This window comes from Accipiter gentilis, chromosome 10 (genome assembly GCF_929443795.1).
Source record: "Accipiter gentilis chromosome 10, bAccGen1.1, whole genome shotgun sequence".
NCBI lineage: Eukaryota > Metazoa > Chordata > Aves > Accipitriformes > Accipitridae > Astur > Astur gentilis.
In genome coordinates this window covers 24311995-24339469 of record NC_064889.1, presented here as the reverse complement: position 1 = coordinate 24339469, position 27475 = coordinate 24311995, and the positions used below count along the sequence as shown (strand labels likewise).

Here is a 27475-nt window from a genome sequence, read left to right as displayed (position 1 = left end):
TCTCTGAGGCCAGCTGAATGCCAGCGTATATGGTTGGTTTTTTTCCCCCAGTATAGCACCTGCCCTGCCTGCCTGCCTTCTACTGAAACAGCTGCTTTGCTGGACATTTCCTGGCCCAGTCACCTCTAGGTGCAGTCCCAGTAGTGACAACAGCAGCAGGGACACATCCCTGGCATCCAGTTCTCTAGAGCCGACCAGGTGGGTGCAAAGGTCTCCACCACTACCCTGCAGCCGCCACCGCTCAAGCTGGGCCACTGTTTCATTTCTGAATATAGCGACTGCTAACAATGCTGTCCTTGAGTGGCAGGGAGGAGCAGTGTCATTGCTGCAAAGAGAGACCACAGACTCCAGAAACCCATTATAACAAGGAGTAACAGTCAAAAATACAGCCTGGGAGATTAAGGCAGGAACGTAATGCAGCCGTGGAACAGCTTATCTGGGGAGGAGGTGGTAGCAGCTCTGGTCTTCAAGATTTTTCTTCAGGATTTATCTGGACAAAAGCCCAGCTGACCTGATCCAGTGTTGGCAATGGTCTTGGATCAAGCATGAGGTTGGACTAGAGACCTCCAGTAGTATCTTCCAACCCTCAGTTCTCTGATTTGATGAAACAGTGGGGCACTTTGAAACCAGGTCTGAGAGAAGTCATGCTTTTCAGGAAGGTAACACATTGACTGGATGAATGCTACTGAGCCGGACCAGAACATGTGCCGTCTCAGGAGCATTAACACCTTATCACCGATGCAGTATGGACCGGAGACCACATTTATGCCCATCCACCTGCCTTCCTCTGTTCTGCAGGAGTGAACAGCTGAGAGGCTTAACATGTGTCTTCAGCACAGGACTTCAATTCCTCAACACAGAGACAGCGGAGGTATTTTAGGGTCTGCCTCATGACAAGACACCAAGGACAAAGCATTAAATTCTCCACTGCAGCTCCTACACTTCTGATAATGGAGTTTCCTAATTCATAACCGTAAAGTGAAAGTACAGCTACAGGTTATTACACTGGCCAAAGAATGAATATTTAGCTATGTCTGACTTTTCCAGCAATTTGACAATAAACCCTCTGAGCCACAGCGCTGCACTTCTACTCACCTTTGAATCCTGTTAGTTAAAAGAACTAGTTGCAATTTTTTAATTAATTTTTTATATCTGGCTTTAAATTCTTGACCAAAACTGTCCAAACTGTAGAAATAATGAAGATCTTACCTGTAACTGAGATCTCGTGTGAATTATTGGGAACAACCTTTATTATACATGCCTAAAGATGCTGCCGTCTCTGAATTATCTGTGATTTCAAAACTCCAAATGCTTTCAGTTTGTGTCCTTAAATATGTTTTTACAATATCCTTATTTTCTCATGAGCCTCAGTTTTCAAATCAAAGTTTATTAAAATGTCAAAAATAGAACTTACAGTTTCACATATGAAATAAGAGGGCATACATAGTACAGGCCTTTAGTAACAAAATAGGTGAATAATGCTTAACAAGCTAAAGCAGGTAGGTGACATCACCGGTCATTAACATACAATCTCAGGTTAAGAAAATCTAAACACTAATGCCAACATGCTCATACATATCTATCAAAGGGGGAATGGTTCAATCTAGAGTGGAGAAAGTAGGCTGCCTCCATTGGGAGAGTGAACGAGATGCATCTCAGCAGCAGAGGCTGGTGCAGACCCCTCTGGTATCCACATACTGGAGGAAATGTAAGATGAACCAAAACATTTATGGAGTAATATGTTATTTTCTTTTTAAAGCCTCATAAATCTGAAGAGCACAATTTCCATCTGGGAACCTGACTTGTTGCTAAAGGATAAAACAGCAACTCTGGCAAAGGCTTCTGCTGGAGAAGTCCTTGTTCTGTTCTATTCGCCAGGGTTTGTTGCTCAGTTCTGAGGTCTCTCATTCTCGCATCAGTGACTGCCTAATTTCTGGCAATCACCAGAAAGGAACATATGAAAGATTTAATACTCTGAATCCTTAATTGCCCTTTCTGTTAAAAATTAAATATTTGATTCATCTGAATATTCAAGAAAGACAACATAAATACAAAAGCATGTACATAATAAAAAACATATACTGAATTTCTTAACCATACCGCTCAATCAACTACTATATAGTGACTAATTATTTCTCATTCTAGCTTACCAGCTTATTTGTGAAATTCCATTCCTCCTACCTATCCAGTACCTTGGAGAACTAGGAAAGCTCACAGATGTTTTGTGATATGGCTGAAGTCCTTCAGTGAGCTGTATTCTTCTTGCTCCTTGTGCTTTTCCAGTTAGTAAGTAGCACAAGACACAGATGTCAATACTTGCTGCTTGAGATGGAGTCCTGAATATTCTTCACCCTGCAAAGGAGTCCCCTGCATGGTTCAAACTGCGCTGATCCTTAAGGGGAGAGGAAACTCATTTGTTTAACTCTTTCTCAAAGTTTACTCCCCATTCTTTTCATAGCATATATGGGTAGCCAGAGCTTCGGGGAAATTTGTTATGATTAGATTTCTCCATCTTTGTACATACGCATGCTGATTCCTGGTGATTAAATCAAATGGACAGCACTGGATTACTTCTAAGACAAGCTTAATACAAAATACAAACTGCAATTCAGTTCAATACATTAATAATAATTAAAAAAAAAATCACCACAGTCATTTAAAACCACAAGGCCATCAATATTATCTGCCAGCAGCCAGGCCCTTGTGTATGGCTACACCAATTAAAAAGAGTCAAAGTTCCCGCTAGTGACTCTCTACTAGTAACAAAAATGTATGAAATCCTGGTAAAACTAGCCAAGACTACCATTAAATGAGAAGATATTCCAGTACAGATATGTAATCTAAGCTAGGGCATGGTTGATTGCATACATTTGTGCTACATATCAAAGCTACTTTAATAAAGTTTTAGAAAAAAGTAAAACCAAGAAGCAGCCACGTGCACCTCTAGGTCACCGCTGCCTACAATAATCTACAGCCAAATGCTACCTCTTCCCTTTTGTTAGTGTCCACATGAATGGCATGATTAAGCACGTTTCAGATCTGGCAGGGGAATTAGCTTTCATTTGTACAGTCCACTTCAACTGTGCAACATAAAAAGAAACTCAGCTGTAATGTCCCTTGGATCACACCCCTTCCCCAACCTTCATCGTTTTGTTTGTTGCATGGTACAGGACTTTTCATTTGACTTTATAAGGTAACTTTAAAAACCATGAAGCTTTTATGAATTAGTGAGAAGGTAAACAAAGGGGAGGAGAGGAAATTAATACTTTAGTGGAGATAATCTCAATTTTATCTAACTGTACCGCTAGACCAGCTTACATTTTCCATTTGAAGTCATTTTACTTAAGGGATGATGAGGTGAGATTAACCAAAGTTTTTATGCATCATCTGAATCCTGTTTTACAAAAGGCTTCTATTAAAAGCGGTTAGCAATTAATTATCCTTTATCAAGTAGAAGATATAAATCTGGTTCCTAGTGGAAATCCAGGTCCAATTCTTAGTTTGGCTGAGGAGGCAATTCTGTGTGCAAACTTTGTATTAAAGTTAGGGTTTATTCCAGCTTGTAGCCTCTGGGTCAGACTGGGTTCCTGCACACACCATCACATATAATGAACTCTCTGACACTCGAATTTAAGATGTCATTTTTGTTGCTGATGCACAAGGCACCACAGAGTCCAACTTACTCCAACATTATGTGGACAATGGAAACAGTTTGTTCACTAAAATAAGCAAATATGACTTAAAGACACTCAGGGAAGAAACCTGAGGCCATTTTACATAGCAGATTTTTTTCCCTCTCTCACTAAAACAGCAAGACAAATACTTCCACAGAAGTCCGGATAAATTTTTGTCTGCAACCATGTTAGAAACCTGTATCTGAAAGTATATGCCAAATCAATCCACAATGACAGACAGACCTACTTTTTAAGTGGCTAGAAAATACTATTTTATACAGCTGCTCTTATTGCACAAGTCCATGCAATCAGAGATATATCTAAAATCAGACACATTGCAAAAACTTAAAAAAAAAAAAAAAAAATCCTAGAAAACCTCCAGCGCTATGATACAAGCCACGTTGCACAGTGAAAAGCTCCAGTCAAAATTCTTCAAGAGGATATTCAAAAGTGCCTGCATCATTCAGGAGCACATCCACCACCAAAAGTCTTCCTCAGAATTTAAATTTCATATACAAAATATCATTTCTTGTTTCTGGAAGAAAACTCTCTAAAACATCCCTTCATTCGCCTGGTAAAACAAAGACTAGCAACGAGCCTCTCTGATCATCTCTTCCTGTGTCCACCAAACAAGGGGCACCTCGTCCCCTGTCTTGCCAATGCCTCAGGTCCAAAAGCGTTGGGTATTTTTGCCAACCAGGTGGTGGGGGTTGATAAACAGAGTGGTCTCAAAGCAACAAGCACATCGGAAAAGCCTCTCACAGATAGGCTGGTACGTGGAAATTCTTGATAAGCGTTTGAAATGCTATTACCAGTCTGTACCCCATTACGGGACCAGGGCGCTCTGAAGCTGCAAACCGCAACCCGGCATGCAGGAAAACTTCCACTGAACTCAGTGGGGCTGCTCGCGTTCGCCTCTGGGAGCACAAAAGTTTGCAGGACTAAAGCCTTAACACAAAGCATTGTAAAGTCCATCTGAGTCTGTCCCTCCCAGAGCCAGACCTAGCTTGTGTGTGTGTCCTTCGTATATGAAATAAAAAAAATAATAAAAAAAAAAATTTCCATAGGAAACTGATTATCACTTTCTCCCCTCTCCCTTCTAATATTTTGGCACAAATGCATATGATATTCAATGCAGATATAAAGAAACAGATAACTGGATAGCACTGACAAAGTTATGAGACTTATTTGGCAAATTTGAACCATTAAAAACAAGTGCTAAGGGTTTTTTTCCAGTTGTGGAAGTTGTTTGCCATGACAGTTGCTGCAGGGAAAAAATATTAAACAGTCTGGAGCATGTATGTTTAAAATGAACATTTTATAATACAAGTAAATACACACTCTCCCAATTTCTCCAGGCAAAACTACATCTCAGAGCATTTTAATCAGCTGAAATAAGTTTTAAACAGAGGGGTTTTGTGTCTGAGATGTCCTGGTTCATGCGCAGTCAGACGTGACGGGCATGGGATAACCTGTTAAATTGCATATTCTGAAAATGGCAGCAAGGGCCTGTTCACTTCCATCACTAGAGCTGACCTGGACACTGAATCCACTAAGCCCCGAAGACTTCAGAAGTGGCAGATACAATTCAACATACTGAGAAAATAGAATACAAACTTTCTGTAGTTAATGCAAATAGACTGCACAATAACAAAGGCTTAACTTAGCCAGCCAGAGCTCCCCAAGTAACAAACATCTGTCCATGAGCAGCTCAAGTCAAAAGTCACTGCAGCAATATCAGGGGCCTAAGTTTGGCCTTTTGTTTCACGTCAATCCAGTCTGAGACCATCAGGATATCAGCTGCGTCCCTCAGGCATGAAGCAAGACTCTGCCTCCTCGTTAGTAGTCCAGCGTGGGAAATACATTCCTTTTGGGAACATTACTGGGCAAATTAGTTCTTGTGTGTGCTTTAAATGCTTGCTTTTCCCCCTGCTGCTGCAATCCCAGGGAGGACGTGTGTGGATCAGGTAGATGGTGACAGGAATGCATGAGCAAGAGTCATCCCAAAGTCCCACGGTATCTGGCTTTTCAGAGATGCTGCATGACACGAGCCTGGAGTTGTGTTAGGCAAATGGAAAGCTTCCTCCCAGCCATCAGTGGCTTCTGCGTGCACACAACAGCACAGAGTGAGCAGCCAGACAGGCACGACGCAGCTGGAGGCAGAGCACTGGCTTCTCTCCGCTGGAACAAAGTCCAGTTTTCTGTTGTGATAAACTTCAGCTTCAAATTCTAACTGCAATGGCCCATAGCATTGTAACCAAAGTGCTAACAGTTTCAGTGGAAGTGGCTTAAATGAGTATTTAGTTTAAAAAAAACAAAACAAACCAAAGAAAATCCACCTTTTTTTTTAGCAGATTTTTTTTCTCATCACTTCAATAACTGGGAATTTGTTTGCCATGCACTATGCATTTTCCTAAGGGTTAAGCCAATTCCGTTTTCCAGAGTCTTTGTCCCCCGTCCCCAGTCCCCCCCCCGCCCCGTCCCATCCCCACCCCCCGGAGATGTTTCCTTAGGAGACACTGGAACAACGAATACTCGGGGAGCCCATTTGTGTAAGGACCTTGTCTAGCCACTGCAAAGGACCATTAAGATGCAGTTCAATCCAGCAGGGAGTACTGGTCACAGTCTGCCGCCTGCAAGAAAGGTGGGGGGTGGGGGGGGTGGGGGAGAAGAAAAAAAAAGAACATAAATGTGACCTACAAAACTTTACAAATGTGAAAAGGTTTTACAGCTACTGAAGCATTCTTTCCTGCTTAGACAATAGCCTTGCATGTGGGGCCAAAGGAAAGTCTCTCTCCTCTATAACACGCTCTGGCCTATGCTGCCAACTTCTATTTAAAAACCCTACCTTTTCTCTTTACATTTCTTATGATCCCAAAGGAGCAACTCACCAAATAACCTATTTACTACTCAGATTCCTGAAAACAGGCAGCAGCATCGGATTCACTGAAGAGAAAAGGTGTTTATCTAAGCAAAATTCTTCAGTTTTATTTTGCAGACCTTGCCTCTCCTAATTAGACAGCAAAGTAAGCAATTAAATTTCTCTATGTGTAAGACAAGGATATTTTTTTACTGTATCTTTAGGTTTTAGCAGAATGTGGAAGTGATGGAGAGAGATCACCACTCAGCCATACAATCTCCCTTCTGCAGCCCCATGGAGCCCTCTCTGTTGTGCGGCCAGAGCTGCCGCTGAGCATCCTTTTTGCACAGCTTGGGAGGATGTGCTGGAGGTTTGAACCCTATACTACATGTGCTGTGTATGGGGCACTCCAACAGATTTGCATGTGATCAGCTGCCTCAAAAGAAGCAGAAATGCTGCAGAGTGTGAAAAGTTGCAAAACCTATCAGAAAAGCAGAAACATAGTATTAAACCATGTGTTTTAAAATCCCTCAAGAGTTGGCAGCTGTGGCTGAAGAGTAGAAGGGGATATGCCTTGCTGGGTCAGCACACACCATACTTTTACTTCCCCCTCTCCTATCTGCCTCTCTGTTATTCTCCCTGAGGCCAGAGCCCATGGAGAGTCTCCAGATGGTAAAGCAGGAAGAGATGGGAAGGGAAGGGAGGCCAAGGCACAGGGCAAGGGACTCTCCCTCCTCTGCAGAGGGATGGCCTAAGTCTTGTTCCAGGCAGAGCGGCAGGGACAGCTGCTGTGGAGGAGGAAGATTACAAAGAGAGAGAAATAGCCTGGAAACAGCCTTGTTTTACACCCTGATTTCCCACAGAAGCTGTCTTGGAATCTGTTTGTGGGAGGCAAAAGCCAAAGTCTGCAGGACCCAGGGAGAAACCGTTGCTGAAAAGGGGACCCTCTGCTCCATAGGGCTGCCCTGCGCTCCCACCACCATCCTTGCCCCTTCACAGCAGGGCAGAGGAGTGGGGCTCCAAGGTATGGTTCTGCAAGGCTTTGGCCAAGGGCTGTAACCCATTCTGTTGATGAATCTGTATCGTTCATCCTTTGAACTGAAAATGGAAGCAGCTCCCCGAAGGCACCCCACCCATTCCCAGCTCAGGCGCGGCTGACCAGAGCTGGCCAGCCAGGCAATGCCCCAAGAGTGGGCGTATGGGCAGGGCTTGTCCTATACAGCGACTTAATGGTAAGTGTTTTGCATTAAGGGGTGTCTTGTGAGCTGTTTGGGCAGGAAGACTTCAGGACAGCGAGAGCAGAACACCTCTCACTCTGTCAGCTTCAGCGAAGCACACAAACCTCCCAGGTGCCAGGAAAAACTAGTCTCCCATTGCTGCCTGCAACTAGCCTAACACTAAGCAATCCAACGACTGTCCCAGCAACACTGTAGAGAAACCCACTACCCATGGGGCTGCTGCGCTTCTGCCCTCTGCAAACCTATCATGGCAAACTTCATTCTGCCTTCCCACCTGGAAGACCAACACATCAGCTCCAGCCTTTCAGAAAGGCAAACCCTCAAAAGCTCTCCATGCCTTCAGCTTGCTCCACCAGGCTCTCACTGGACAGAGGAGAACCTCTGTATCACAGGCTGCTTATGCAATTGGCTTCTCCTCCCTTCCCTCCACCAAATCCCTGGCACACAAGAGCACTAAACACCCCACCAACTGGAATGCTCAAAAGGCTAAGCAGCTGAACCAGAAATCACTGGAACACTGCTCTGGATGCAGCTCCCACAGTAACTTTTTCATATATGAATCAGTTCAACAACTAAACGTGCTCTGACAAAGGTAATCAGACGTAGTATTTTGTGGCAAGGAAATGAAGGAGCGAGAGAGCAGCTTCGGCGCGGTCAGCCTGAGCATAGGGTTTCACTGACTACAGTACTCTAATGAGATAGTTGACTTTCCGTAAGTCATGCTCATCTGGATTTCATTATGAGCCGTGGCTGCGAGCCAGGGCTGAAATGCTCTGGCCTGGGTGCAGGACAATTTCAAAACAAAATGGACTCCAAACATCTGGAGAAATGAAGAAAGTGGGAGAGTAGTGTGCAGGGTCCAGGCTCCAGCTGATACTATGGCATCTCCCCCGTCTGCTGCAGGCAGCTGTGCAAGGGGAGCATCAGCAGAGAGCCTTGCTGCTCTGGGAGACAGGGACTGCCCCCAGATTTTCAAATAAGGCCACAGAATTAGAGGGTACACAGTCACGTAAGTATTTCAAAATCACATTTGGCTTAAATCCTTGCCAGCTTTCTCTCTCATAAAACGACATTCATTTTCCAACGAATTTCGTCTCTCCTACTTGTACTATAAAACACTGATTTCACTCCCTTTGCTGCTTTGGGATGTTTGCTTGCTAATGCAGTGGAGCAACAGCAACACAAGCTATGGAGTACTCTGTCCTTCAGTGTCTCCACTGTCCTCGTGTTGTCAGGATAACCACATCATCGATCCCAAATATCAGACCCTACTGCATCTCCTTTTTTATCTTCAATATTCACTGGGAAAAATAGTCACACTGTGTCTCCCACTGCCTCCAGTCACATTTAAGCAATTGCCCTATGACAAGCACTAAGGAAAGGATAAGGAGATTTAACTATAATTTTGCAGCAACTCTAACAGTTCTTCCAAATATAAATTTTCAAGCCAATCTGCTTTTATTTTAATTCCATTAGTCCCTGATAAAAGTAGCATCCAACCCAACCCATATCTTTTAGGAAGCACTCACACTGATCCTGTCCTGATAACAGTGTAGTCATAAGACACTCAAACTACAAATACACATCTAATTTCAAGAAAGAAAAAAAAAGTAATAGTTCCAACACAGGCCATCTGGATTTATCTACTGTGCTTCAGGTAAAATTCTTGCTTCATAGAACACTGACCAAATACACATGGTCTTCCAGGTGTATCACGTGATGTATGTTTTAGACAAATAGGATGGGAAAAGAGAAGAGATCAACACATTCTCAACAACTACAACCTATCTGCATTACTGAAGAGACACTGTGTTAATTCCCCACACCTTAAAAGCTGAGTAAAGAAGCTTTTCAGAACACTGTCTTAGGCTGTGAAATACAGGAGTGGCAATGGCAAGCACAGGCATACCGCAAAGTTTCATTCGAAAGGCCTGACCTGTATTCTGCTCCCCATCCCTTGACAAAGCTCATTCGAATTGTGCACATTCTGGTCAGCTGATACACAGCTTCGAAGCCCTGATTTACAGACTGAGCCAAGAGAGCGGCAAATTCCTGGTTGTTAAAAATCTTCAAGTTACATCCTGTGAAAAAAGAACATGACAAGAACAAGGCATTAATTTAACTAGATTAAGAAATCCATTTCTTTCTGAGGATGGAAAGAAACTCAATGCTGCTTTCCCATATCCTCAGACCATGTGGTACTATACACAGATTGTTTAAACACAGCATTTCAGAAAAAGGAATCAAGGTTGCCACATTTCCACAGCTCATATGCTGAAAAGGAAGAAAACCATGTTACAGGACAGGGAATGATTAATGCTAGTGCCCACACAGCAGATTGCTATCTATGAAACCAGACTTGGGATCCTCGTGTGGAACCTCCTTCTATCTCCTTTACAATCATTCCCCTCATACTGTAATTTAAAAGCCTAACTATGATCACAACACTTAATGGCAATCACTATGGGGCCTGAAAGAAAGGGATGCACAGGCTAAAAATGGGGACTCACTGGTCTTGGATTTACACGGTGCCCATCAGCAGAAGTAATGCAGAAGTTCTGAAGTGAAACCGCTCTGGCAAGCCAGAAACCAGTTCTCGGGGTTAAAAAGGCTGGTAGCAGAGCTGCTTCTGCTATAATCCTCTGTTAAATGTAACTATCACACACCAAAGAATTTTCCTTTAAAATGGAAGTTTTCCCCCTATATTCAGTCACAGCTAAAAGCCTAAAACCAACTTATTCAACTGTTTTATGTGATAAAGGTGAAATATAACAACATTCTTCACAGTTTAAATAAATAAACAAATACACAACTATTAAAAAAAGTGTTGCCATGCTTGCTTTCTCCCAGATAACCAGAAACAAGTTAAAACTCCGAAACCTGGCACACAACTAATGCTCATTTGGGATTACATATGGGCCAAGTCTGAAAAACAACCATTTGGACTGTGATGAATTGTATTTTTCTAAAATCACTTCTGAGCCTACTCTCTTGGGCTGGACTCATACTGTCATCTGTTTTGGGTCGAACTGCATATAGCAAAGCATAACCGCATGCAACAGCTCAGCAGCTGCAGAAACAACTACCCATTTTTGTAACCATAAAAGAGCACAGTCCAAGAGCCATGTATCTTGCAGAGAGTTTGAAGAGAAGCTGTGTCATTGCAGTCTAAGGGAGGAAAATAAGAAGGGTGAGAGCATCAGGGCCAGGTTGAGCACAGAGAAAATGCTATGGCAAGGAAAGCAAAAAACTTGATCAGGATCAGACTGCCAAGCTGTTCAGACTTCAGGACTGGATGGGAACAGGTCTCTCCATGACTGTGCCTGGGAGGAGCGGGTACCTGATCTTGTCAACAAATCTTTGCTTCAAACCCAGCAAAGATTTGAAGATCAGTCTGAGAAGGCGGCCAAAGACTGTGGCAAAAATGGGGAGAGCTGGAGTCCAAAAAATGTGCCTTAGATGAATCTACAGCGGAAATGTGAGTTGTTTGTCTTCAGATGTTGACTCCAGCCAGGGTGGACTCTTGTGACGTGGCTGGAGAATTAAGTCATGTTTGCAACACTGACAGCTGCTTCCTAAGCATCTGAGAAAGGAAACCCCTTAAGATGGGCCAGAGCTTGCAGTGTATGGATCTCTTCTCAAAAGAAAGACAATCTTAATTCAAATATTTCTAAACAAAAAAGGTTGTTTTTCAAATATATACATACGTCTAACTGTTAAAAACATCAGCTTTTGTAAGCCTAGCTAAATAGCCAAAGTCCGTTTCAAACGGCATCCTCTCATACTAGCTCTTTTGCATGTATCTAACAAAAAAGTATTTTCTTCCTAGATAGATGCAATAAAATGTCTTATTATCTTTCAGCATACTTTAGACATACATTTGCTGTAACCAGAACAACAAGGTGCCTGCAAATGTAATTTCTCTAGAATAAAACTAATTCACAAAGGGGGCGAAAGTTTTACTATAGAACAAAGTAACAATTTAAATCTATTGTGGGTGACTCTAAATTAAGAAAAATTTCTTACATTATATTCTTTTACTGAAAGGTACAAACAAAATTATAAACATGACTATAAACATTACAATCCAATAATAGACTGATAAAACATTGCATGTAACAAGTGGCAGATCCTGCTCTTAGTTCTGCTTAGATCCTGCAGTACTATTTCTTCCCACTTGTATGAAAGTAGTACAAACAATTGTTGGAGCATACATAGTAGCTTCCTTTGTCGGTACCTTCATCCTTTATGCTATAAAAAAATGCCCTGCTTGAGTTGTCAAGTTGCTTATAATAGGGTTCAAGTTTCTGATTATTGTCAAGAACAGAGCTCAACAAATCCATACCTACCTTGCCAAAGAGCTTGCTTTTCATAGCAGGACCCTGTTTGCAAAAGGTGAAGCCTGTGTAGGATCACAGCTAGGGCATACTTCCTTACCTGGTGGAATCTTGCAAACTGTTGCTGGGTGCCAGCCATAGCGTTGGTTGCAGTTGGGAGACTGGACAAAAATGGCACTGTCGCTAAGGCACTCGGCAAATACCTCTCCGCCAATGTAGTAGAGTCTTACTCCTCTTCCTAGGAAACACATGGCACAGTTTTGGTTTAGCTTAGAACAATCATCTGCAAAATGTGCAAGAAGAGCTGGTATAGACGTAGACAACCTCTGCATGAGGCAGCTCTCAAAAAGCAGCTAAACTATGAGTGATGGAAAATGAAAACCACCTCTTTTGGCCCACTGGGTACTCCCATTAGGGAGCAATAAATTTGCTCTGTGAGCAAGTTAAGCTGAGGAAAGCAGGAGGACAAATTTATAAAGTCAGAATTGCACTCTCTGGCCCCACTGTCAATCACAGCCTGGACTCCATAAATTTACCACCTCACAGCCTGCGTACTCCAAACATACATGTCTCTGATATTTTCCATATGAATGTTCTACCAGTTAGCATATGGTTTTCAACCTTTTCTGAAAGTCATTGTAGCTGGATAGAACTGTTTATTTACTTAGCGATTTGGCATTAAATTATACAACATTTTAAAATCATTGCCTTTTGCTTGAGATTACATTGTATACAAAGACAAACATACATTTCCCATAGGAGTTTACATAAATTATTAAAATCTCAGTTAATAAAGAAACAAATTTCCAGAATACATCTTTGTTGCTCAAATAAACATTTGCTGTAGTCTTACATTCCTATCTGAATACCTTGCTTTCATTCTTCCATAGACCATAAGGAGTCTGCTGAATTTAAAGACTGATTTCTAAATATTGGTGGGTTTCTTGGCGTTAGGGGTTTTTTGATATTAGAAATAAGTAAGGAAAGATCCTCCTGTATCAAAGTTTACTGCTCAGGAAAGGGTATAAAGGGGACCAAAGTCAGGAGAAAAAGCAGGAGGTTCATTTTTGATAGAAGTCAGCAGAAAACACAGCAAAACATAAGCAATTTTGCCTTTTAGTAAAATTGCATAAACCTGGGATATTCTATTTAGCGCAAGTTTAACTGAAAATAAAATTGCATGTTACTTTGCAGCATAAGCAGGAAAAGTAGAAATTGAGATGAAAAACAAGGAAATAAGTTTCCATTTATAAAAGAACAGTCAGTTGGAAAATAAAATAGTGCAGGAAGGAAAAGGAATACACAAGATTATCACTAACATCCATCCAAATACAAAAGAGTGCATGTAAAAGTTTAAATTCTGTCTCTATTACATGCAGCAATTTTAAGTGTTCCTCAGTGCACTTTTTCATTATACTTTTATGAAAAAATATAATTAGTGTTCCTTTTATGGAAGATCAGCCTGCATGGATATTCAAACATCGCAGTGTTCTAAAACTGACCGAGGTGCATGCCAATTAGCTAAATAAAATGCTTTACATGCAGGTCTCCACATTCCACCTTGAAAGACACTAACTAAACCAAAGAATTAGAAATTACCAATGTGTCGTCTTGTGAGTTCCACTGCCGCATTTCTGTTCACGTTAGACAGTAAACCAAGGCAGAATCGTTCAGAATTAGATGGGTCAGTGAAACCATCCACGGTCATAGAGGGCTGAGAGGCATGGAAAGTCTCTCCCACTCGCTGGTTGAGTTCATAGTAGGATATCGAGCACCAGAAAGCTGGCTCGCAGTAGGTAACAGGCTGCAGATCTGCACAAAATAAAAAGCAAAATGAATCACAGGCCCTCAGGAGGGGAAGGGGGATGAAAAATGCAACCATTTTGAAATATTGTTCTGCTTCATTCCTTGGGCTCACTTTAGCCAGCAAACTTCAATTATTTGACAGATTTTAACGGACCACAGCTAGAAAGATGCGTCACCTCTGAAGCTTTTGGCACATGGAACTATCACAAACAGTCAAAGAAATTAGTCACTTAGCAAGTGAGGTGAAACTTAACTATCTTCATACTTGAAGAAAATTTAAAAAATAAAGTTAGCTTTACTATGAAATGTGGGATCACCTTTAGGTAGCCAGTACCCTAAAAAGAGAAAAGGACAGAAAAGGAAGAAACAGAAAACCTTAGAAAGAGCAGACCACAAACCTGCTTTCAACAGCACAGGTCTCCAGAACCCTAATGCTGTGCACTTATACCAAGTACCCAGCAAATCCAACTTTTATTCTTACTGACTCTGTTATGATCTCTCTAGCACTGATGAAACCAGTAGAGGTGTCTGCAATGTGCACCAAATTGTACATAACACTGGCATCAAAGTGATTTAAAAATGAGATGCTTTCTTCCAGTGCATTTAATCTCAAATTATGAAAAGAAAATCCAATTCTCCAATAGATGATGGCACATCTTCTTTATCGGGGTTATGGTTTTACACAGCCCGTGGACTGAAGCGAAAGGACCAAAGTTCATGAGCAAACTGAGGCTGAGGCAGTCTCAGGAAGACAATACTTGATATGCATGAAAAGTGGGGCATTCAAATGGCTTCAAATTATTTAACTGCTCCCACTGAAGCCAATGAGATTTCAGCAGAGGAAGGCTCAAATCAAATATTCTTGGAAATACTGCACTAGATGGTGCCCAGTCCTGCTGCAAGCCAAGAATCTGCTGAGCAGAGGAAATGGAAAGCAGACTAAGCTAAATGATAAGTGCTTTATTCCCCAAATTCAATGCAAGAAATAAAAGCAAGAGAAGAATTCCCTCCAGTCCTCCCCTCAATTTATCACTTCATCCCTGTTCAAATGGTGCTTAAAAGCAGAACACAACAGCTTCCCATCTGGCCAAAGAGTTAACATCAAGCAGCAAAACCCAGCTTTTTCCATAGGCTTTCCCATCTGTTGCTCCTGCAAGGCTTAGGCGAATCTGGGGCTTAAGAGATCAGCTCCAAAAAATCAAAGACAGGTTTTTACCATCCCAGTCTCCTCTCATGATGAAGAGGGTGTCTCTACAGAGGTTTGAGGGTAATTTCTCATTTGGTACCTGCTGTTACTCTGTAACCTTTAGAAACAGGTTGAAGCAGCCTGGCTTCAGACAAAATACATGCTGGTTTCCTCTCCATTACTGTGGTGTACCAGTTCCCAAAGTAGCCAATAATTAGAAAAAAGCTTCAGTTTCTGCTTTGTTACAAGCTTTGCTGACAGCAAATAAGGGATTGCATAAAAGTGCATCTGGGGAACTCTGTAATCCTTAGCAGATCTTCAAAGTCCGTGAATTTTGGAGCTTATACCCATTCCCAGCTTCTTTCACAGTCTCTCTTTCCTTAATTATATCATCCAAAAGAAAAATGCTCTATCACAAGCAAAGCCCGATGTTCCTGCTCTCCACCACACCTTACACCCACAAAAGCAAAAGCCTATCTTCCTCTTAGAGAAAAGGACATAATGCTCAAAGCAAAAGCTAACAGAAGGCAGCTCAACAGAACAGTGGTTGCTACATCAATTTAAGAGATCTGGTTAGCATACCTGCCGTTTCATCACATTTTAAACAATTTCATAGCTTAAAGCAAGCCCCTCTCCTGATACGTGCAGATGATATTGAACACGCCCAGGAGTCACACAAGTTTACTGTTCTCTGCTTTTTTCTCTTGTACAACAAATTTGGTTGTCCCACTGGAAACTGCCACATCAGGCATATTTCTCCAATACCAGCCTCATTTCATCAATTAGCAGTTGTGGCCTGCAGCAGTAAGCTATACACATCGTAACTGACTCTGGGCTTCACATGGCTCCAGTGCAATTTGTATAGAGGTACAGCAAATACCAGCACTAATCACAGTCTCTTAAGTGTGTCCACCCACTTAGGAAAACAGATTGTGTTCCACATAACCGTGCTCTTATTCCACAGCAAGTGCCTTTTTAATTGAAAGGCTGCTCAGCTCCAGAAAAATCAAATCAACTTTTGTTGATCCTTAAGTAATGTCCTCAGATTGGTACTGTTGAAGTTATAAAAACACTGAAGCCTGTATTGCTCTCTATGGTTTTGTGGTCCTTTCCTTCAAAAACCACCTCCGCTTGGTTACGACTCACGGGAACTGTGGATTCCCCACTGAAGGATGCACAGAAATTTTATTTCCGGCTTATTTGCAATTTGAGGAAAGACACAAACCAACAAGTCCTATTTTGAAGAAAAACTTGTCCCTAAAAAAATGCAACCAAGCTTTTAATAATGCTGCTTTCTCCTGTGATTTGTGGTCTTAGGCTTCAGCTTAAGCTGTCATGGAATGGGCAAGTTTCCTCTTACATTAGAGCTGTCCTGAACATTCATTAATTTATGGATTTACTGTTTGGGGAAAAGTAAAAGAACGTAGATCTGCTAAAACCAAAGAATCCTGAAGAGCTACACAATTAACTAACACGATACACTAAAAACAAGCAAATCCTGCCTGAATTGTCTCCATACAATTTCAGCCTTGACTCACTACAGCTCTGCTTTCACAAGTGTCCACTGAATATTGGGATGCTACCCATATTGCATCTTCCCTACAAGATGGAAGTACTATCTGTTCAGCTGCAGAGGAAAATGATCTGCTGGCTGCTTTGCACTCTCTATAATGTGTGCTCTAAGCATAAAAGCGGTTGTTATCCTAGTTTCAGTTAATGCGTTTGATACACAATGTATATCAGAAGTTACTGATATATGTTATCTAACTGTCTTAGTTGCAGCCCCAGTAATTCTAACTCCCTCCTCAGAAACAAAAAGATAAATAGGTGTGCATACTCCCTTCCCTTCTGTACTTTGGGAAGGGCTGTCTTTTCACTGCTTTGGGAAATAGTGTTTCAACACAGAGAGTAACGGAGGCTTATGTTACTGATGGATTTGACCATAGGGTATGCGCTTACTTCATTTACAGCTTTTGCGTCAAGTCTTCTGTGGAGCAAACACTGACAATGGATTTCCTGTACACCAAGGGACTGCCTCACTCCAAATAACAATATGCATGCAACCTCAGGCCTGGCCCTTGGCCAGCATAAACTCCCTGACTTCATTCCAAATGTCCACATAATGCTGGCAACTCTCCTTTCATTTTGGTTACTTTCTGTATTTTCTCCAGTTTGTATTGCACTAATATAGAAGAGATCATTGGATATCTATAACTTCCACTTAAATCTTATGTTTGACAACTGAAAATTCACAACTGAAATTTTGGACCAAAACTAAAATGCTTCCAAATCAAATGCACATGCTGAAAGGAGTTAAAAAAACCCCAGTCCGTTACCTTGCAACACTTTTCTGCCTGTGAATGGGGAGATGAAACTCCCTAAGTTCCTTCAACCCCATATTACAGTCTTACAGCTTTATGCTGAAATACACACATTGCACCTCAAACAAACCTTGCTTCTATTGTCCTAGTTGGTTTGCTTCATGCTAGTTTATTGCCTTTGTACTTCTCTGGATGGGATTTAAGTCCAAAGTTCAGCTTACACAAAGTAAACTGTCTTAAAAGCTTCAGGTAGTTCTGGTCAAATAAACAGACATCAATACTGTGACTTTATTTTCCTAATAGCAAAACTGCAAAAGCCCACTGCACTCTGCTGCTGGTAATTTTCCTCATCGCACACTGCTGTGTTTTTTAAATTTCTACCCAATTTTCTTAACAAACATACAGAGAAAGCCTGATTAAACTTCTGCAGATGAAAGTACAGCCCTAGACACTGGAGTATTCTGCTTATCTACAGAATTATAGAGCACAGCAAAAGCAGGAACACTGCAGATCACCAGCCACCAAGTAACTTCTAACAGGAGAGAGAACCTGCAAAGCTGAGTAGTTCTGCTCTTACAGTCCATGTAACTCCTTTCTGGGCTGCAGAGATCATCAGGCTGAAGGTCTGATGGGCTGCTGGTGTTTTCACCTACACTGCTATAGGCAGCTCCTTTAGATATGCCATCTACAAGGTAGAGATGCAGACAACTTTGTCATTTGACAGTCGTTTAGAGTTGCTTAGCTATGTGCCATTTCATTTTTTATTTTGTAGCTTCCTCACATGCAAAAATTTACAATAAAATTTTTTAAAGAGACAAGAAGTTCTTAATTTGTGAAAGCTCTTGCCTAAGAGCAATAAATATTTGGCTTGCAAAACTTAAAGTTATCTTTTAATGTTGATAAGTTAAAATGCTTTTCTGATGTCTGCTCCTTAGACTACAAAGAGATTCCTTGTGGTTAACCAGCTTCACCTGCTCCTACTTAGTTTTTGTCACCAGACAGCATATTAGACATCTGACAGGCCCATCAGCTGAGCAGCATGTGTTAATAACTAGTATCCTTGTTAGAAAGGATATGCATTGGGGCCTCTTTCCTAGAAACTCCTTTTCTCCTTATGTAAGGCAGATGCCACAGTCAGCTTGCCAGGTTGGTTTTGTTACATGTAATTGGCTTTTTATTTTTACGTTGAAAAAAATTGCTAGAAATTCTCATCAACTCCTAGGCAGCACACTGAAGCATAATGGATTCAAACAAAAAAAGAAAAAAGGAAATAAAAATAAGTCAGCCATATATTCTCTTCTTAGGCTTTAACAGTTAAAGCAAATAAAAACTTAGTGGCACCGTGGCAATATATCCTACGCTTTAAAAAAAAAAGGCGGGGAGGGGGGGAGAAGAGAAAAGAAATCCCCTCTTCAACAGCCCCAAGATACCTACAAGTCAGCCAATGACTGACAAATTTTGGAGCAGTGTCAAAGTACTCTGTGCCAGGATTAAAAGCATATGTAAACTTTATGGCTATGGTTATTCAAGAGTAATCTCAAGTGGCCTCTGTCTGCCGGCTTAATGAGCATTTAGAGAACTGATCCTGCAGCTAGCCAGGGCTGTGAGTGCTTTTTATGACAGACCGTTGAGAGCAATTTCAAACAGGGTAAGAGCTCAAACTGATGAAGATCAGACCTTTTATGTCTGTAGGTAAGAAAATAAAGGGCAGAGCCATTTGAGAAGACAACAGAGGTTCAGAGATAGCCACAAAACCTCTAATAGTATCTCAAAGGTAAAGGCCCTGTTCAACCGCTAGTCTTCCTTCTTCAGCTTTCCTCCTATTTACTTTCTACAGTTTATGGAGTGAATCGGTGACAGGAGTGGCCTATTAGGACTGGACTATGTTCCATTTCAGCACAAACTTTGAGCCTTCTCCACTTTGCTCTGCTCAGTCCATGCTCAATTTCGTACTATAACAACTTAAACACCTGGGCCATCAGTTGTTCCAGTGAGGGCTCTGGGCTGCTTTATCCCTATGCAGTCCAGGGATGCCCCTCAGGTAGACTTATGATCTGACACCATCCTAGCACTCATAGTTTTGTTAGGAGTTCCCAGCCACTGCCACCCAAACCCTCAAGGCCATGCGTATCTGTGCTGTGTAACTGCACACTTGCTCTGCGGGGGACATGGGTTTGCTCCTGAGCTGGGTTTACGTGAGGATGTAATGCATTTGCTGCCCTTCAGTCAAGCAGATGATTGCCTGAGCTGACAAAGCAGTGCAGGCAAATCTGTAGCTCTGAACCTCAGCCCCCTGTCCACAATACGTGGATAACAGCATGTGCCCTATAATGAATGTAACACCAAATTAATAATTAAAAAAACCTGCAAGACGCTCTCGTGTATTGTAAAAGAGACCAGTGAGCACTACAAATTTACAAGGTAACTTTCCAGGAGACAAAATTTAAACTCAAGCTGCAGCCTTTAAAAATACAAGGACACAAACCCACCAGCAAAACACACGGATATATTCCTTGCAAATTCACGTAATCAAATAAGTGTATTTTTGCAGCAGCCCTTCACTCATTCTTTCTGGTGTTTGCCAACATTTCTTGTTTCTTCATTTAACTCTGATGTAAGTTCAGATTGCTTTATTTCATCTAGAGTTAATATGAACCACTGTTATCACAGTAAAGAAGATTAGCAGAAAGGCACATGAACGGTGCTCACAACCTCATCAAAAGCGCACAACCTCAAGAAATAACATCATCATTAAAATGTCAGTACCTTGACTGTAATTACACACACTTCTCAAAATCACATGCTTACCCAGATTATTGTGTGCTGGAGACATAGGGTTTGGTGATAAGTTTGGAGAACCTGAAAATCAAGACATCATAAGTATTAGAATGGCATCTACACAAGGAAAAACACTTGCAGAAAATCTTCAGTGCTGCCCAGGCTTGCTGGAGGGATAACGCACTTCTCAGTTAAGTCTCATTTTGTGACACCAGCAGCTTCTCTGATGTTGATTACTCTTTACATGAGCTTCCAAATGCTATTATTTATATCAACTTGCTACATCTGCAATACTGCTAAGCATATTCATAATGCATTCACTTAAGCTTAACCCATTAATTTACACAACTGAGCATGCAGTTGTCAGTTTTACATTCACTTGCAGTTCTCAAAGGTCCAGGTACCATCATGACAGCTACAAACCCAGTTAGCTGGGCATTTAAGAGCTTAATTTTACTTTGCCAGGCACAAAACGTACTCATAACAGTTGAAAACATACCACTTGATATCAACAAATCTTAATGGTTTTGGGACAATGGAGTATTGTATCAAGCTATACAGATCTGACCAAACAACTGTCAGAATTTTACCCCCAATCATTTCAACTTGGTCCACAAATTCTGTGCATATATTTCAAATATCTGCACTTGGATGTCCAGAGCAATTTCCATCCTCTGGATGCCACATGGATGCAGACAGGTGGTACAGCCCATTTTTTCTTTTCCTCTCACACTGAGTTTGGCTGGTTTCTTTAAAATTTGTTTTTCTGTAAAGAGGGAAGTCCATGACATGTGAAGGAAGGGATATAGCATTTGAACATAAATTGGGTATTTATAGCATCTTCCAGGCCCATCCTATTCCAGTCCACTTTCAAAAAGTCATACATACATTCCACATGTCAACCACATTACCAATAATTGTATGCACTGAAATGGATTGTGCCAATAAGCTTGTGTTTCATGTAGACAAACCAACCCACACTGCCTTCCTCCATCTGTACAACTGCGGTGAAAGACTGCAAATCAGTCATCCCTCTTTTAGAATCCCACGTATGTTCTACGGCTGAAGACATGCACAGAAACCAAGATATTTGTGTGCAGTATTTGTATTAATTAGGTTCTGCATGTCTATCTTTATGAAAGTGCCATGTATTTGCATATCCTTCTTGTAAAGCATCAGCCCTTCTAACCAAGGATGTGTTTTTGCTTTTCAAGCAAAAGTTCTATGAATTCAGAGTCTGATTCAGTGGTTCTTACTCACAAGCAGTGACACCACTCAGATCAACAAGATACCTTAAACAGTTTCTCCCAGAAAGATGAGACCTGCATGTTTAATTTTAAAGTGTTGATACAGGTTAGCACGAACAGGAAGGCTGCTCATTCTAAACCTGGTTACTTGTTTTCTTGGCAATGAGCGAGAACGCAGACTAAATGATAAATGCACTAAATTATAAACCCATTTAAAAACTAATCTGCTAGTGGTCATTTCAAACTGGACATTTAAGTATGTAAACAACTAAGCAATCAGAAAAATGCTCTGCAGAAAAGTGCCAGCTACGTGCAAAATTTTCATGTGCATACAGATGACCAGATGCAAATACAACACAAACTATCATCCTTACATAAGTCTCCACTGTTTCAGGCTCCTGCTTAGTAGTATCTAATGATGGATGTTGGGGAGAACAAGAACATGCTGTACCTTTCACCAGAAGCTCTAAAACATAAAGACCTGTGCTTTACATGAGATGTCAGGCTACATTTTGCACTCCTACAGGGAAAAAATACCTCAAATCACCATCTGATCTTCAGTGCCCCAAAGAAAAAACTTCCAAAGAGTCTCTGATATGACCTAGAAAGCTGCAGCAAATGACAAAAGATGTCTTACCTGCATCCATGCTGGGGTTCATCTGGTGGTCACTAGTTTCTCCATCCTCACTCAAATAGCCTGGAGGAGGTGTCTCTAGAAGCATAAAATGATCATACCGTCATTGCAACTGGATGCAAAGTCTGGATTTCAGACACCAAAAACATTTACTTGGTTATTCACAAGGAGCTAAATTTCTTTTTTATTACTTTTCTTCATCAGACTGCTGAAAGGAGAAACTGGCACAACCAGGATGATAGCCATAGCATATTTGTGAATAACAGAGGAGAGGGGGAAACAAAAAAATCCAAATTTTCAGTCCCATAAAACTTTAAGCCATGTAGACAATCTTCTGTCCATGTATTTTTCCTTTCCTGGTGTGCAGCTGCATAGCTTGTCCATGCAAATAAGGTGTAAATTGCTCGTAAAAGAGATACATAAATAGAAGAGCTCAATTCCACCAGAAATCTAGAGGGTTTTACTCAAATTAAAATGGCTGAATGTCATGCAAATCTAAACTTGTTAAAGGAACATTCAGCTTTAGATTCCACAATAAACTGAGTATGTACTACTGAAGGGAAGAAGTGAGTTTAAAGAAAAGAAAACAAAACAGAACTATAAACAGCACTGTTGTGTGTCTACATTTACAGCTTTCATCTATTTTCGTATAGGTTCCCATTCCTTAGCTTCATAGTAACAATGGAAAGAAAGACTTTCCAGTCATCCAGCTTTGCATACATAGACACGATTCACTGTGCAATATGACCCTTTTCCGTCCGCTTGCTGTATGGAAGATATACAGTACCTGGAATGTAGTTGCTCTGTGGCTCGATACCTGCTGGGAAGTTAGTGTTCTCTGGAATAGAATGACTATAATCGTCTAATGGCGGAAACTCAGCTGGGATCTCTGTGTGCCGAGGCACCAGCACGGGAGGTAACACTGCACAAATGGAAACAAACAAACAAACAAACAAACAAACCAAAAAAAAAAAGAACAGCAACCTTAACAGCTTTAAAATAAAATTACTGAAACCCTAGAAAATGAAGAGAAACCAGTTTGGAGTAACACCCTTAAATACATGCAACACCAAAGTCGCTAATTAAGGGACACAATTTGATACTTGCTTCTGAAATAACAGCAGCAGTTAAAGATGCTATTCTTAACATATCTCAGCTGGGGATGGGATACATACTTATCTGAACACACCTAATCTGTCTGCCCCTTTGAAGGCAAAGAAACAGGTCTTCTTGAAAAATTATTTAAGAGAAGTTATACCACATAATTCAAAAGGAATAAATTTCACATAAAATGAAACAGCAAAGTAAGATTAGCATAAACATCCAGACTGGTTTTGCAGATTTGTACTGACACGCAGCAGAACTATCTGCAGTTCCAGATGAAAGTCTCTTTCAGAGGCAGGAGGAGACTTCAGAACAGGAAGTTCAGTTGTGTTGGGAGCTATTCTTAGACCCACTTCAACTTAACACTAAGTTTATCCTTAATTTAATACCAACAATTAGGGATACACAGAACACTGTTGTAGTTCATACTTTTATCTACTACATGTGTGTGTTGTTTACAGGCACACAATGCCACATTAGGAACCTGGCAACAATGCAACCTGCTCAACTTGGATTTTATCGATTTAAAATTATATTTCCCCCCGAGTGCAGATTCATAAATTATTCTACTGCATACAGTAAGAGATTACCATCAATAATAGATACACTTTGGTTTTAAAACCCTATGCCTGCTGCTTTATTCAATTTTGAAATGCACTTCTAAATCCCTTATGCTGGTACCAAGAAGCTGAGGTATCTGCACAAAGGGCCAGCAGTACCTGGGGTTTCCACTCTTTGGTAGTGATAAGGATTCACACAGACTTCATCCTTCTTCATGTTAAAGGCATACTCGCACATCTCCATGGCACGCAGCTCATGGTGGCTATGAAGGTCTGGCCATCGCCACAGTCGGCAGTAGATCACATGGGGAAGACCTTTCCGGTGAGACACTTGCAGCCGGCCATCTAATGATCTGCAGTCAGAATATAAAGATGATAGCAATTTAGACTGGCATTAATACATGTGTAGTACTGATCACATCCCATCAAACGCTACACAGAGGAACCTAGTGTGAAGACTGCAGACTTCAGCAGCAGGCTCAAAGCATAGGCTGCCCAGCAAATGCAATATCCTGACACAATCCAAAAGGTGCTAGTCACCAAAACCCACCGAGACAGTGCTGCAGGGAGGCATTCCGCTCCCAGTCTTCAGGCCAAGAAGTTATCTCCGAGAATTGCAAAATGTTTGTTTTATAGAACAGCCCTGCTCTGGATTTATTCATTTTCTGAAAAGACGTTGATTTGGAGGCAGAGACAAGAGCAACAGCAAGTAACAATACACCAATTTAGTGGAAATTCTGAAGCATTTATGCGTGTCGTAATGAACAGGCCATTTGCACAGCTCTCAACAATTTATGCTGTGCACGTAAAGGGATTACATCTTACAATATGTGCTAATAAAACCGGACTTTTAAAATACAGAGACACATGAATTTCCATTGTGACAAAACCATCCAAAATTGATATAGATGCTTTTTCTTTAAACAGTGTTCACGAACATTACAAACAAGCAAGGTTTCCAGTTTCATTTTCCAAATTGCAGCTTGAAAGCAAAAAATAGGGGTTTTTTCAGGATTGCTTACTTTTGTTTTTACATTTAGCTCGTGTCTCCTCCAACTCATTTTTCTCCTAATCCTATCCTCACCTCAGAATAGCCTGTTCCTAGCAAACCTTCCTGGGAAGCAAGACAAGCATGTTCAAATCCTCTCCAGCAGAGGAAAGAATTGGAGCAGGGTCTCCTCCATCCTGAATGAGGGCTCCACTCCCTGAGCCACTGAATGGGAACTGCCCCCAGGCACTTTCTTTGAAGTCTAACCCTTCATTTCCCTTGCTTTTCTTAATGACCAAAATGAAACACTTCAGAGGTTTGGTGAAATGAAATATTTCTATTTTTAATTTGTCAAGGAAAGAAAGAAAAAAAAAGAAAATTGAAATTTTACTTGGAATTATTTCCCTTGGTTCTTTGTGTTGGCAGCCAATCTAGAAAAACAAAACAAAACCAAACGAAAACACACAAACAATTATTCAAACAGTGGTTGCACTAGTCTTGGCTGCCCTAAGAGAGTTTTCCCAAAAGCTTCTCTGGCAGAGCTTGGTAACACGCACACCTCTTGTAAACACTGCTACAACAACAAGGAAGGCAAAACACAACCAATTCAAGCTATTACTGACAAGCACTTGATTTGCGGGAGCAGGAAAACATGTCATATAACTGTTACGTATGAAGTATGTAAGGAGTCTAAGCCAGCACTGAGGGACTTGCTGGTACATGTTACAAAACATCTAAAACCTGCAAGTATGTTACAGCCCTGAAAAATGCACAACGCCCACAGTTATTATTTATAGTATGTATTTCTTCATTTTGTGCCTGTTATTTATGGGTCATACATTCTCTTCAGACTTCACTCTTTAGACTGCTCTGTGATGGGGTGACCGACCAGCTGAATATCTGGCACATCCTCCAACTGTGTTCTTACGCCAAGCTCCTTCTCAGGACAGAAAAGCAGAAATCCGTCTTCCCAGGTGGAAGACTCACAAGGAGGACGCCAGCGTCTAGAACGGATCTCCTGTGAAAAGTGGAAATCTTGGTATTGATTTCAATGGAGCCAAGACTTGACTTACATGACCCCAAAACTTGTCAGTTTGGAAAAATTAAAAAAAAAAAAAAAAAGTATACCAGAAGTGTGAAAATACTAAATTTAATAAAAAGAAAGTAGGCTGATATAAGGAACAAAACAAGACTGCTTTTCTGTTCCTCTTTCAAACATCTCTGCCCGCTCAGAAGGATATCTTGCATCTAAGTGAGGGTAAAGGAGAAAAAAGAAGACTCAGAGGGATTATTCCAAGTAGCCGCAGAAGATACAACTGTGGCAAGTGTTCTTACTGTTCCCAGTCACCCTCAGCAGATGGACATCACAGCAGGATGGACAGATTTGGGTTGGGGCTAGCAGCTGAGATGGGGGGGGGGGCCTAACACAAGGTGTGTATGACTTTGGGATTACTTGCAAGGATGGGTCTCTCCCTACATTTCTCAGGATAGAAGAAATTTTTTATACCTACAACAGACTTCCCAGACAGCTGGAGGGGAAAGTGCACTTTTTCCCATCACCCCAGGGTTCTTGGTAAAAGCTATTAAGTCTTAACAAAAGATGAGCCAGTACATCCACATGCCTGACTCACCCTCTGGATGCAGTAGCCCTCTCCTCCTAGGTTAATGGAGCCCTTCTGCCAAAGCTCTCGCAGGAGACAGTGGAGAGAGGCACCAAGTCACTGTTGTCTGAACAGTCCTCAAATCCTAAACAGCTTCAGTGGTTATCTAAAACAAAAACAGCCTAAAAGCATAACATAGCTCTCAACCACTAGTATCACAGCTACTCGTTTTTGTTAGCAGAGACTGCACGCTGTGGAAAATGTGTTGTGCTTGCTATCTACCATTTCTCATGGCATGAATGCTGTCTATAAGGCAGAAGAGATGGACTTCTCTACAATCTTATCTAAAAAGACTTTTATAAATGACAGCGCCATATGTTTTATTTTCAGATATAATAACCTCCCCTTCTCCCCTCTCCCCCCAATAAGGAGATAAGGTAAAAGAAATTATATTTCTCCAAAGCCCTGAGGGCTAATTACATTTTTATGATTGTGAAATCTCTCCTCAGGCTCTCTGCTAAGGGACTTGAGACAAAACAACGTTGCTTGCATGTTCTTGGGAAGAATGTGGCTAAGTAACAGGGCAGCTTTATTTCTTTCTGCTGTCCTGCCTCAACCCTCAAGGAGTATTTTCTCCAAAGCAACAAATAACTGGTATGGCTGAGATGGGACACAAGGTTAGATGAGCAAACACCATGCTCTACTAAAGGCAGCTTTTTGTGTAGATACAGCACTTCAATTGCCACAGTGAATTGCCACGTCTTTATTAGCTACCTGAATGCTCATTTGTAGATGCAAACACTTGATCGAGCACAAGAACTGTCTTGAGCACCCAGTCATCTCACTTATAAATGACCTAGGCTGCATTCTTAAGGGCAGCTGCACCAAGCTACAGGACTAGCACTGCCTTGGTGAGATGGTCTTCCTTCTGTCCAACACATTCCCATTCCCACAGTCCTGCCCTATCTCAACTCCTCCCTTCCTTCATTAGCTCCTGTCCCCTCAGCATTGTACCACAAGCTGGCTCAGGTCTCTAACTTGGCAGAAGACTATCCACTTCTTCATGGGTTAGCAGGTTGTAACCCTTCTTTGAGGAACCTGATGAAAGCCAAAAGCTGGTGCAAGATGAGTTAGTATATAT

The 27475-nt window shown here is 41.3% G+C and overlaps 1 protein-coding gene across 2 annotated transcripts in view; it reads right to left on the bottom strand.

The window, feature by feature from the left end:
* Positions 1–1376: 1376 nt before the first annotated feature.
* Positions 1377–27475, bottom strand: part of SMAD3 (SMAD family member 3) — a 79188-nt gene continuing 53089 nt past the window's right edge. The window contains exons 2-10 of one of the 2 annotated variants that reach the window (XM_049812613.1): positions 23905–24098; positions 22869–23003; positions 22085–22159; positions 20231–20281; positions 13709–13921; positions 12210–12347; positions 9709–9853; positions 6235–6307; positions 1377–2536 (exon numbers count right to left, since the gene is read on the bottom strand). In XM_049812613.1, coding sequence (XP_049668570.1) covers positions 2453–2536; positions 6235–6307; positions 9709–9853; positions 12210–12347; positions 13709–13921; positions 20231–20281; positions 22085–22159; positions 22869–23003; positions 23905–24098 — 1108 coding nt within the window. In that variant the 3' untranslated portion in view covers positions 1377–2452. Of the gene's footprint in view, positions 2537–6176; positions 6308–9708; positions 9854–12209; positions 12348–13708; positions 13922–20230; positions 20282–22084; positions 22160–22868; positions 23004–23904; positions 24099–27475 lie in introns of those variants that run through there. The other variant, XM_049812614.1, reaches the window with a different exon arrangement.